Raw genomic sequence first — 13,420 nt, forward strand, 5'->3', positions numbered from 1 at the left:
AGCCCGTGCAGCCGGCCGCCTGCAGCGGCAGCGCCTTCACGCCGGCCGCCGCGTACGAGAGCAGCGTGGCCGCGTTGCCCGCGAAGTCCGTGGCCGTGTCGTAGGCCGAGGCGGCGAAGTCCAGCCGGTTGTTGGCCGGCGTCACAAACCAGCGCTGCGGCGACGGCGCGCCCGGGTCCTCGGCCTGCTGCGGCGACAGCAGCCCGTTGGTGTGCGGCACGCTGCGGTCCGTGCCCGGCCCGGGGCCCGCGCCCGCGCCCGGGTGGAAGCGGGCCTTGGCGTAGTTGCTCACGAACTGGTCCTGCAGGAAAGAGCCGGCCATGGCGTAGCGGGCCCCGGGCACGATCTGCGAGCGCGGGGAGTCGTTGGGCGAGGGGGTCAGGCGGTCCATGTCGCAGCCAGTGTAGATCCTGCGAGGGAGGGAGAGAGAGAGAACCGAAGGGTGGCGCCAGGTCCCTTCGGGGGGCAAAAGGGAAGGCCACCCCTGGTTGCCCACCCACACCATCTCCACGTGTAACCTGCCGCCGTCCAGGATGGAGACAGACAAAAGGTCACAGACCTGCATCCTCTCCAAAATAAATCGTGAAATTATAAAGGAATCAATCTGTCTATTCAGGGACCTAAAAATGATACAGGTGAAGAGGAAGGCTTCCCTCCTCTCTTGCGTTCTCTCGCCAGGTGCACAGGGGGCCCAAGAGAGGAGCACAGCAAGGGATTCTCATCCCACTTCTCCACTGTATGTGTACACATTAAGGCAGATTTACCCAGGAATTAAGGTGTTATTTGCCCAGTGGGCCTTTCTTCTTCGGTGAGAGTTTCTGAGCGAAATTTCTAAACAAGTCACCCACTTCCACCCTTTTAAGACCGCTTTCCTCCATTTGACACACGCGCGGGCCCCCCAGGTACTGACAAGCATCGGACTGGTTTTCGCCAGTCTGCTGAGACCCGGGAGGGTTACTGCTGCAAGCCTCCGCAGGACTTACTGTCTTGTTTTCCCCGTGTGATCTTTCAACCCCCAGCTCCCGACCACTAATACAAACAAGAATTACTACTTGGAAACAAAGTCATCAATCAGTAAAATTCTTTTGCAGAGAAAAAGCATTCTTTACTCTGACCTTCTTTCCCCAGCTTTTGATCTGTTACTGGTTAAAAACAACAGCAACAACAACCTGGGGGGCAAACTCTTGCAGTACAGTTATCAACCTCTGCCAAGCAGTCTCCCACTAATAATAGCTCATCCTTATACAACTTGATTATGTGTACCAGGCACCCTTGTCTAGGACTGTACAGACAGTAATTTATTTAACCATCACAACAATTTTCCAAGTTAGGTACCATTATTATCCCACTTTACAGGTGAAGAAACTGAGGCAAAGGGAAGTTAAATAACTTGCCCAACCACATACAGTAATTGTGTTACTAAGAATTACCTTAAATAAAATAGTCAAAGATTAGCTCTAGGCCCTGGGCCTAGAAAATCCCATTCGAATTGAGAAGGAACCAGAGATTGGATCAAGATTGGTCGAAGTATTTTCTCATACACATACACACATGCCTCCCTTTTTATTTAGCTCACACATAAATGTTTTAATCTTTAATCAACAGACTGTTTTGAAAGAGAGCCTCAGTCTTGTCAGACCTCAATCCTTTGGGGAGGAGATTCCCTGGTGAGTGGCCAAGCAAACCCCCTGGCCCCCCTGAACTCTTTATTGCTCTCCCTGTTTCTCCAAAAGTGAGCCAGGCCCAAATAACCGACATTAACAGTGGAAAGGGAGTGTCATAAACCATTCTACTCTTCTCTAACCCATAAAGGTCTAAGATAACCACTTGTATAGTTAAAGAAGATTTTTATGAGGAATATATAGTGGTTTAAGAACCAAATGGAAGTGGTTTTTTCCAACAGAAGTCAGCCAGAAGAGGGGCAAGTGAGTGTTATGCTGTGGCTGCTCAGGTGCAGTTTGCTTACTGCACAAAATTTTCCTCCTGAAATTTAATTCCAGCCTCAAATAAGAACAAGTAGAGGGAGGCAGGAAGGGAACATAACCAGCAAGGTGCAAATATCTTCTCTGTTTACCACCACAATATTTTAAAAAGAAAAAAAAAAACAATCTGCAAAAGATACAGTTTATATGCCCATCCAGGTCCCAACCCACTTGGGATTACTGAATTGATTTGTGCAAAATAAATGCTTTGGAACAGATGTTCACAGCAGAATTAAAAGCTCCAAATCTACAAGACCCCCTAGTACAGAGACCAATATCTCTGGTCTCATGGGCCACACACTTTCCACTGTGCTGAGCCCACCTTTTTTAGATTGTGAGGAAGGACTAGAGTAGCCAAGTTTTTTTTTTTTCTGGGGAATCATACTGATTAGGCTTGCTTCCTTTGGACCACTTTTGAGGGATGCACATGGCAGTTACAGGCAGTACCATCCATGACTGTCTTTTCAATTTGTTATAAAAATATCAGGAGGGAAGTTCGGTATCTACCTGGAGATAGCCACTTGTCTCCTCCACAAATTTAATCTATTCCTAGTCAAAGACAGATTCAACTTTGTAGTTCTATCCCAAGCACTTAATGCAAGCCATGAAATTAAAATTTATGTATCCTTCCCTTCTATGGTCAGAAAAAAGTGAAGGGATCACCATAATCCAGATTTAGATTTTGCTATATAACTCTATCTGAACTCCTAGGCACTATACCTGGGCTCTGAGGAAGAACGCTAGAACAAGCCCAGGAAGTATTCAGTTTACACCTACTGTTGCCCCCAGAGGACAGCATTTTGATAGAAAAGACATGGAGTAGGTAAAGGATGCCTGGAGAAAAGGGAACCAACACATTTAATTAAAACGCACCTAGATAAAAACGATAAGAGGAAATATTTTTCTTTCGAAGCATAAATAATACACAGCAACAGAACCTGGGTCCTTCCCAAAGCCTGAAGTGACTGCAATATCGGCTGTGCTCGTGAACTTGCCTGTAGTGGGTGCACATTTTTATTCAGTCCATAGTAAACTTGCACAGGAAAAGCTATTACACAAAACTTGGAAATGGGTAAATAAAAGTCACATATGCCAAGGAGACTGTAACAACTGCCAGAGCCACATGCACTTTCAGGCAGGCTCGGGCGGTTTCAGACACAGACAATCTGAGCTGAGCATCTGCAGTGCCACATACAACTCGCGCACCCGGGAACCAGGGCGGCTTCCCCAGCCAGCCAGTCCCCAAGCCCCGCCAACAACTTTGTAATTCACGCAAAAGCTAAAAATAGGCAGAGGAAACCTTTCACCAAAACCACAGAAGTACTAAGCCAGGTCACCAGAGAGAAGGGGAGCCGACAAAAAGGAAAGGAAAACCTCGAAAACAACCCTGTCTTCACACTTTCTAGCTTCCAAAAGCCTGTACAAAGCAATCCACCTTTGACCTAAAGCCCAATTCCACAAATTTGAGAAAGTGCAAAACTACTTACGTGTCATAATTATCCCGAAATCCTTTTGCAAAGGGGTTGTGATCTATTTTCAGTTGTGTAATCTGGAAAAGAGAAAAAAAGATTAATACGATTTTACATTCTATACAGAGGATTGGGTGTTTAAGGATATGTCATCTGCTGCTTTTTACAGGGGCTTACGGCCCACAATTTCATTAAATAGCAAAGTTTCCCTAACTGAAAAATTTGAGGGAATGGGTGGAAAGGAAAAAAAAGAAAGTATGATGAAAGTTATGAGGAACATGTTTAAATTAATGGTGACTAAAACTAAAGAATTGCTTTCAATTAGCTCTCCCATGTGTTCTAAATTGGTTCAAATGCTCATTTTTTTAAATGCTTGTTACATAATGCCCTTACTCAGGCAAAAATCTTTAAGGGGCACTTGAATTCATCACTAAAAAATGTTTCGTACCTTAAATGTTTCATCACATTTTTTAAAATTGGTTGCTTTTGATACACAACTTGAAGAACCCACAATCTGCATCTTAAAATCAGTTTTGATTTAAAATAAACGCATATTTTTAACTTCTAATATTTTCATTTAAGTTTTTAAAAAACACCATCAATTCTAGTAGTCAAATCAACAGTAGTAAAATAAGTTTCTGCAAACTTGCAAATGCTTAAGTTCAAACTGCTAGAAAACTCACTTCGTAGCCCCCAGTAATTTATTGTAGTTTTTAAATATATGAATGTGGGTTTCTTTTGATCACCCAGAAAGTGATGCTTGAAAACTAAATAAAAATTCCCAAGAGGCCCGAGAAATTCTGGTCACCTTAAAGGTGGCCCGGGTGACCCGCGACGGAGACGAATAGGAAGCGTTTTCCCACCGGCTAGGTGTTTAGGGAAGGTGCCCAGCAGGCCCCTAGCCCTACGCCTAAAAGGCGCAGCAGAGCCAGCTGCGGCTGACGTTAGTGCCAGAGCGGGGGATGGCCGGGGGTAGCGGCGCGGGCCTGGAGAAGCCGGTGCCGACCGCCGCGCGCCCAGCCCCCAGGCCTCCTTACATCGGTGTTCTGGTAGGCGGTGACGGCGATGAACTGAGTCTCGGGAAAAGTGAATGTCTGCACGCGGCCGGGCTGGCTGGTGTCCTCCGTGCCGTCCTCGTTCACTTCCACCACATGCAGGCGGGGCTGGTACTTGTGCAAGGACTGCAAAACCACCATCTGTCCGGCGGAGAGAAAGGGGAGCGCCGGGCGGCGCGTTAACGCAGCCGGCGTGCGCGGGGCTCTGCGCCGCCAGCCGCGCGGAGGCTGCAAGGAGCCCGCCGCCCCTAGTAACTGATAGCGGGCCTCGCCCGGCTGGTGACTGGCTGGCGGGGGCAGACCAGCCCTCGCTGCCCGGGAGCACGGATCGCCCGAGCACGGGAGGAAAACCAAACCCGACCGCCCGATCCTCAGGGCCCTTCTCCCTGTCCTCCTTTAAGGAGAAACAAAGATTTTCACAACCTGCAGATCCTGCGCGTTTCCTTCTCAAAATCAACCAAGTATTTGTACTTGGGAAGGTTGGGAACTCGGGAATTGGGCGAGAGGGGGGGAGAAGAACAACTTTGTAGATTGTTTAATATAATTTCGGAGGATGGAAATAGAATTTTTTAGAAGTCTTTTTAATGAAGCAAAGAAACGTGTCCAGTTTCTCATGTTGGTTTAAAGTGATTAACTGGATCTTAGGGAGGGACGAGTATGTATAAGTGAGTGTGTGTGTGTGTGTGAGAGAGAGAGAGAGAGAGCGAGAGAGAGAGAGAGAGAGAGAGAGAGAGAGAGAGAGAGAGAAATGAGCGCTTGAGCCACTGACCTGCCCATTGTTGTTTGAAGCTCCTTTGTTGTTTGTAAGTTTTAATTTTCCAAAAGAGATTTCTTGACGCATCCAGTGAGCCCCCGTGTTGGGGGAATCCGGATGCATATAGACCCGATTTCCTAGAGAAAGAAACAAGTTGTTTACATGTGCCCCGGGCACTGCCCAGTCTTAACTCCTCACCACGCAGGACACACACACATATACACATACGCACACCCCTTATTCCACCGTGAGGCCCATTAGCTGGGGCTTTTTAGGCCGTGCTTTCTTCCTATTAACTGGGATGATTAAAATTGCTTTTGCATAATCCTCCCCCTTCTCGCGGCTCAGTCTGTCCCCCTATCCCCCTCGTTTGCTTTTAGAAGTCATTGGCCGATCGTTTTAAAAGTCGCTCGAGCCAGTCCACAAAGGCTTTAATTAATCATTCTCACCTAAATAAGTGTCAGGAAAACGTGTTAATTGGAAGGACTTGCCTTGCACATTGGTGTCCGCTTTGCCGCAAGGAACCCATTTGCCTCCTTGAAACCTCCAGTGATTGGGATCCGCCAAAATCACATCCACAAAAATATTGTAATGAGCCGTGGGATCGAGACCAGAAATGTTAAAACTTAAAAAAGGAAACATGCGCCTATTTAAATTAGGAAGGGGGGAGAAAACAAGGGGGAAAAACATAAATGTTAAAGATTAAATGCAAGAAGCGAGGCGCCAGATAGCAAAGCAAAACTTGTTCTCTCAGCGTCAATGAGCGAATGTTTGCTGGGTTGGAAAAGGGGTGGTGGCGGAGGAAAAGAAGTGGGGCTGAAGTCGGGGAGTCGGCAGGTAGCACTGCCCAGCTGAAAAGCGAGATTGGCGACCCGAATCTCCACCTGTCGGTGCATCGGGCGTTGATGCGTCCCTCCCATCTCCCGGCCACCGGCCAGGGCTCTCCCCCTCTCTCTCGCTCTCCTTTCTCCGGCCACTGACTGGCTCTCCGACCACCTTTCTAGAGCGGGACCCCCCTCCCCGACATCACCGCGGTGGCTAGACCTTCCACTTTCCGTTTTTCCAACACCAGCCAACTCTAGGACGCGCCAGAGCGCCTTCCACTCTGCTCCCGACCCCAAATCTTCGCTGCCGCGGCGGTCACAAGCCGGGTGCACTTGCCCCCGGACCGCGCCTGGAGCAGCGGCAGCCAAGAACGTAGCATTACCTGCCCTGTTTGGTGATGATCATCTCCGTTTGGTGCCGGTGAAATTTCAGCCAAAGGGGCCTGTTGCACAGGTACACCTGCGCTTTGCCGGGCACCAGCCCGGGCTGTGTGGAGGAGAACTGGTAGAACGGGGCTCCTTGGTAGGAGTGGCCGTACTGCTGTGGGTAGGGGTAGCCGGCGGTGGGGTAGCCCTGCGGTGAGGAGTTGGACAGGAGGCTGTTGTAGGCTCCGTTGGTGATGACCGGGTGGTGGGCCATGTAGCGGCTGGGGCTGCCGATGGAGAAGGCGGGGTGCGCAGGTCCGTGCTGCCCGGCGTACGGGAACATGGCACTGGGAGCAGTGGCCGCGGACTGTGGCTGGCTGGACTGAGAGAGGAGGTAGCGATCTGCAGCAGAGCCATCGAAACTGTGACGAAGCTCAGAGACCCCGTCCAAGACAGGAGAGAGTTTACTTCTCTGGACGTCCCCTGGTGAGTCCTTGGAGTCAGGAAAATTGTCTGTATCTGACTGATTCGTCATCCCCCTGGTAATTTTTTTCAGAGGTGAACTTCTCTCCAGGTTGTCAGTGGTCGAGATAATGGGATGATCGTGCAAGACGAGCTCAGATCCGCCTGAATGTGGGTAGCTGCTGCTCACATTGAGAAATTTCTTGGAGAGCATGATAGAAGGAGAAAGGCAGTGCTCCAGCTGCATAGCTCTGGAACCTGAACACTCGCCCTCCTGTCCCTGGTTTTTAAAGTCCTATTTATCATAAACTAGAAATCCACAGACCCCCTCACTAGACAGAAAGCACTTCAACCAGCAAATGCTTCTCAAAGGTTTGATTTACTTTTTTTTTCCCTGGGAGAAGAGATTGGCCAATTGACACTATGCAGCAATCAGAAAAGGCTCACTTTTGATCTTGCTGCTTGTGCAGCCGATGAAACGGCTCCTGCCATTGGTTAACTGCTGACAGTAATTTAATTAGATAGACATTAATTAGGATAATCACCTGGCTCCTGGTCGCTGCGATCATGGCAAACTGAAGGGGATGATTTTATTGTTGGCTTGGGGGTGGGATGGGGAGCGTGTGTTAGTTTTACGTGAGCACTGTTGTGTCACCTTTAAGCTTTGTGACCACTGCTTTAGGAAGATTCAAAGATGTGAAATTTACTAAACATTCTCCTACCTTCTCCCCCCACCTCCCTCCTTTGGAGCTGAGGGGCGGAGGAGGGAATTCAACGATGCTAGGAGATTTTTCGGATCTGAATGAGCCAAATATTCAGTTGAATGTAACGATTTCAAGTGCAAAGTATACAAAGCGCGAGCCGGTGGCCTCTTCTCGCCCTGTAAAAGTTCCAGAGTCTGTCTTTTCCAGTTAATACAGAAGCACAAGACACCTGACCCAGTCCTTTGTGAGCAGGTCCTGTGTGTCCTCCACGAACACCCCCACCAACGCACACCTTTTAAACTACATACATACATAAATAAATCACTGCTGCTGAGAGCCACCTCCATGAGAGAGAGCGGGAAGGGGGAGTAGTGGGGGAGAAAGGCAAGCAACTCAGCCCCCCCATCCACCCACCTCGGGAAGGTTCGGTTTCTTGGTTGAGCACAGAAACAGTGACAATCAATGATCTCCTTTTTAAGTTTTGAAATAATCATAAGCTGTCGGGCTGAAGTGCCTTAATGTAGTTGCTATGATGTTTACGAGGTCTTTCCTAAATATTTTATCAGCGAGCTTGGTTGCAGATTATCTGAAGAGCATCTAACTGGGGGCAGGCGCCATGCATGCCTCGCATGCCACTGCACTTCCTTCTCTCTGAGGTACGGCCTTGGCGACAGGTTCAAAAGCCTCGCCAGGAAAAGAGAGGGCCGGGTCCTCGCGCAAATGGGTGCCCTAGAAGCGTTGATCTGGGGAGACAGAGTGGAAGTGGTGTCAACGCAGTGATCGTTACGGAAGACTCTGTGTGTGTGTGTGTGTGTGTGTGTGTGTGTGTTTAATGTTTATATAATCTGGAGGGGAGAAAAAGAATCCATGCCAGTAATTTTAAAATGAGAAAGAATCTAAAGAGGAATAGAGAAAAGAACCAGTTTAAAAGGATGTTGGCACAAATCAATAGCACGAGGCCCAAAGCAGCGCCGAGGTGTAGGAAGAAATATCCCAGTACTGGGTCTACAGAGGAGCCCAGCCCTCCGCCCGAACCAGAGGGCCAAGAGGCTTCACCGCTCTACGCTGCTTCCCGTGGCCGGCACCCGCCAACCTGCCCTCCTGTGGCTTTCCCGGGACGCCGAGCCGCGCGGGAACTAGGAGGAGGAGCGCAGCGCCGGAGCTCAGCTCGGCCCCGCGAGCTGGCTGACTGGCGGGCCGGCTCCACGCGGGGCACTGCGGGGGCAGGCGGCGAGAGAAGCCACCCCCGCGCCCGGCGCTCGGCCCCAGGCCAGCCGCCCGGCTCTGGCTCCATTGTCTAAGGTCCCCGTAGGCTCCCCAGCACCCTGGCGGTCCCGAGAGGGAGCCGCCCACAGACCCGGGGAGCGCGGGGCGAGCGGCCGCTGGCGCGGACCCCGGGGGCACACACTCTTTCCCTGCCGGAGGCTCGGCCTGGGCGCCTCCGCCCGGTGGAGCTCGTACCTTCCTCCGAGAGAGTGCATCTGCCTTTCTCGGGCCCGGCCGCTCCCTGAGGGAGAGCGGCGCCGGGGACATTGGGTGGGTCTGGCGCTTTGCAGAGAGGGTCTAACCCGACTCGACCTGCGCCTAGGCGGGCGCATTTTGAGAGCGCCGCCTCTGGGGGCTGAGCGGCCAGCGCTGAGCCCGGACTGCGCCCCCGAGGTGGGCGGGCGCCTTGGCCGCAGAGGGCACCAGGAGTGGCAAGGCCCGGCGAGCGCGGCCCAGGGCCGGAAGGGTTGGTGCCCAGATGTCCCGGACTGGGAAAAAAAAAATACAGCCAGACCCCATTTTCCTTTAGAAAGCAAATCTCAGCTCGTGGCCAGGACGCTTCACTAACAAGCAGGGCCTTAACTGTTGAGGCGTTGGGGTGTGGGGGGAGGGGACAGTAGCTATGACATTATTGGACGCTTGGTTTTCTTTGCCTTTTACCTTTCACCGCCATTTCTCCCGAGAGCCTTTGGCCTGGTTTTGGCTACTCTTGCTTTCCCCTTTTTCGATCATTCACTTCTTTGTCCCCGAATGCCTCTCCACCCTCTCCTCGGTGGGACAGAGCCTTCAGTGTGTCGCAGAAAGGAGACTCTGCCTGGGCTCTTTTTCGGGTTTTGTTACTCCCGGTACCCTGAACTGGCTTTTTAAAAAATGAAGAATGCTAAAAATGACATGTTAAAGTAGAGGAAAGGGAGAGTGCCTCCTCCTCAGAGTTTCTAAGGAATTGGATTAGGAGATAAATGTGCATTCTCACTTAGATTACCAGTACTGAATTCAGTGATTCCTCACATACAGGCTACGTCTTCAACGTATATGCTCAAGAAGGAAAACAGGCTTTTCTCAGAATCAGCACATCAGCTCTTGAATCATACTTCCACAGAGCTGGTCTTCTCAAACTTTAAAAGTGCTTATGCACCACACCAGGATTCTTGATTCGGATTCAGCAGGTCTGTATTTCTAATGAGCTCCCGGAAGACTCAGGTGCTCCTGGTACAGGCAGATGGCACTGAATAGTGAGGCTGGAGCTTTTGATGCCCCCATACTAGGCTAAGTGGAAAGCGGGAACATCTCTGTATTAGAGGCAAGAGTTTTGGTTCTAGTGCTGCTTTAGTGCTGCAGAGACCGGTAAAGATGCTCACATAAACACACACACACACCCTGAAGTGGCTTATTGAGCTTGTGATTAAATAAGTTGTTTCAGTGCCTGCCTCGGCCTGGGTTATCAGGCTCCTGCTAAAGTAGCTGTGCATTCCAAGAGAAAGGTGTTCACTGAGCCTTCTTAAGACATCCTCATTCTGATTGACTCCAAATCTACAAAACTGTAGGTTTTTGCTAGGAGGGATTCTGGTAAGGTTTTGAAATTGGGAACGTCTCCAACATGAACCAAGTGGGAGAACATGGTATGTGACTGTGGGAAGTCCCGGAAGATGAGGTGATCAAACAAGAAGAGCAAAAGGCAGGCCTTGTGTAAGCCTTCTCAGTCACTTTACTCACTCAGGAGCTATTTTTCAGGGGACTAAAGTGAAAGAAAGAAAAAAAAAAAAAAAGTAGTTTCCAATGGAATGTTGAGAATAACCCTTGTATTATTGAGGCCTTCTTCTTTGGACATATTGTACAAAAATAATCTTGACTAGCTTTTCACACTATCTGTGAAAGTCACAGAACCTGATTTATGTAAAGGGGAAAATCATGTATTAAAAAAACCCGAAACACTTGCACACAAGTTTAAATCAGGCAAAAGGAAAATTTCTACAAACTTCAACTCATATTTTAATTGTAAATGGTTAGCTGTTGTAATCCCAACAATTAATACATATTACAAGTCCTATATAAAATATACCATCACTATATTTAAAAGAAGAAACCACAGCACAATCAAGAAATGCTCAGAATACCTTATTCCACCAAAAACAGAGACTGTGAAACATAGTGGGAATTTAAGCCACTTCCACTTTTAGTTTCTGGTAACTTTAGGCAACCAAGAACAGCCTAGAATTATTCAAATAGGAGAGTAATTTGGTTCACCACATTATTCATACTACTCTATCGGAGGCTAAAGCTCAATTCTAAATCCCCAAGTAAATTCCCTCTTTAATGAAGCCTTAGAAACATTCTTACCGTATTTTCACAAAGGGAGAGACAATTAAATCTTTGTCTCCATGCGTTTTGCACATTCTTTGGTGTACCCAGTATGGTGCTGTACCATGTGTGAGTACTTATGTACATCAGGTTAGAAACAGGTTGAGGGACGAGGTCATCTATGAAAACTGCCAGTAGTCAACTTTTTGTCTTTATCAGAAAACTGGGTACTTCTAAGTTAATTTAAGAAAGATGAGAGAAAACAGTAACAAAATTACTGCTTATGTGCTCATGATACTCAATTCACATTATGGCTACGTTTCTCGTTTTGCTTTGAGGACACCGCACACCTTCTATGGCTGTCTCAGCTGAAAGTCTAGTGAAGTTTTGCAGCAGGCAATTCCCAGACAATCGCAACACTGTTGGTGGAATGTACTCTTTAAAAAAAAAAAAATCATCAAAGTCTAAATTTAAACTGCCTCCCTTTTCTCCTTATATGTACCCCTCTGAAATACTGAAAGTATAATCTGTTAACAAGATATTGAGTATTCAGTATTAACTTGTGACAAATATTTTTAATAAAATATGTCAACGTTTTTCTGGGTTACTCACTAATGAGGTAGCCACTCTTTAATGGCAGTCACTTTACATTTGTGAAGTTTTGTTATCACACTGATGTTGTATGTGTTATCTTAAATTACAAAGGAAAACATATCTTTGTGTGAGATTTCCAGCGCACTGTCAAATGTTATTCTGTCAATTCCACCCAGTGCCAAAAAGACCTCAGGAGACATAGACTGTAAATGTATTTTATTTTGTAAGCAACAATCAAAATATATTTGTGTTACTGATTTCTTCAAATATTAAATGGGATCTTAACAAAATTTGTCCACTTTGATGTATTCTTATACAACTTTGGAATCTGCAAAGACCCTGACTAAAGAAACAGAAGTAATTGCACAACGGAGACTGAAGGTGTTACAGTGCTGCAAATGATGCCAGATGTCTTACATTTAACCAAATACACCTTCAGAGGTCCCTTGATTTTGAGCATTAGGAACAAGAGGACTATACACTGAAAGTATCACTAAGAGCTTTTTGCATTGCTTTATTTAAATACAACAGTATCCAACATAGCTGCTAAACACTGGACAATATTTGAAGTCATAAGTACATCCACATGTTCCTCCAAATGACGTTTGGGGTCCTAAAAGAAAAAAGGAATAAGGAAAGAAAAAGGAAAAAGAACCATATTACTGGTAGATGAATTATTTAGATTTTTTTTCAGTAGCTGATGAAATTGGTAAAGAAAGCCAAAACTAAATTTATATACATTTTACAATTTAACTTTCCCTATATATTGTTACATTTTCAGGATTTCTAAATCTGTTAAAATGTTAAGGAGCTGATAAAATAAACATCGATTTACACAATCGATGGTATGACTCTGCAGCAGAAATGATAAAGAGTCACAAGGAATTCTATACAAATCCGAAATCATCTGATTTTTTTTAAAAAGCATAAGCATTTTATCTGTGTGCATAAGCCTGATTATGTGTGTATATTTTCTGCCATTCATATATACTGAATGTCTGAGGGGGTACTTTACTCAAAGCAGACATACCAAAAGGAAAGAGTTCAATGTGAATTCTCATCACTTCCTCTGTAATTTTAATTTAATTCCTATGTAATTTTAATATTTCAGGAACAGTGCTTTAAATGATTCAGGAAATATTCTTGGATCAAAAGTCACTGTTAGTAATTAAAAAATTTAAATACAATTTGGATCAATTCTAAAATGTTAAGGATAAATATTTCGTGTAGCTATTTGGAAAAAATGTATCACAGAAAAGAATATAGGTACAATCCGTTAATTTAAACCTGATCAAATCTGTATTTGAAACATCTGAGTTAAAAACAAGACTTAAAATTGCATTGTAATAAAGGAAGTTAAGTTTAAATGCTTAATACACATTTATGTTTAAGGCTGAGCTGATTAAAATATTTCAGCTAAATTTGAAAGCTTTGAAATAAAGGATACATATTGCACACAATAAAAAACTTTCAACTAAACCATTATTTTCTTATATGTATTTTGCTAAAATACCAAGACTCCTAACTTTAAACAAATGTTCACCACTGAAATTACTTCTTGGCTGTTCTTTTCTAAACTACAATTTCAATACGCTCGATTTCTTTAAAATACCCAGAGATACAACACGCTACAAATAATTTCAAAT

The 13,420-nt window shown here is 46.4% G+C and overlaps 2 protein-coding genes across 3 annotated transcripts in view; both read right to left on the reverse strand.

The window, feature by feature from the left end:
• The window catches only part of TBR1 (T-box brain transcription factor 1), a 7,486-nt gene extending 327 nt beyond the window's left edge, over window positions 1-7,159 (reverse strand). The window contains 7 exon segments of the mRNA XM_024735979.1: window position 1; window positions 3-410; window positions 3,470-3,531; window positions 4,489-4,647; window positions 5,276-5,397; window positions 5,752-5,906; window positions 6,468-7,159. The exon segment at window position 1 is cut by the window's left edge and continues 327 nt beyond it. Coding sequence (XP_024591747.1) covers window position 1; window positions 3-410; window positions 3,470-3,531; window positions 4,489-4,647; window positions 5,276-5,397; window positions 5,752-5,906; window positions 6,468-7,159 — 1,599 coding nt within the window.
• A 4,814-nt stretch (window positions 7,160-11,973) lies between these two features.
• PSMD14 (proteasome 26S subunit, non-ATPase 14) overlaps window positions 11,974-13,420 on the reverse strand; it is a 93,868-nt gene continuing 92,421 nt past the window's right edge. For both annotated transcript variants that reach the window (XM_024735988.1, XM_024735989.1), the window contains one exon: window positions 11,974-12,387. In XM_024735988.1, coding sequence (XP_024591756.1) covers window positions 12,289-12,387 — 99 coding nt within the window. In that variant the 3' untranslated portion in view covers window positions 11,974-12,288. The remainder of the gene's footprint in view (window positions 12,388-13,420) is intronic.

Source organism: Neophocaena asiaeorientalis, unplaced genomic scaffold (genome assembly GCF_003031525.2).
Source record: "Neophocaena asiaeorientalis asiaeorientalis breed wild unplaced genomic scaffold, Neophocaena_asiaeorientalis_V1.1 scaffold72, whole genome shotgun sequence".
Classification (NCBI taxonomy): domain Eukaryota; kingdom Metazoa; phylum Chordata; class Mammalia; order Artiodactyla; family Phocoenidae; genus Neophocaena; species Neophocaena asiaeorientalis.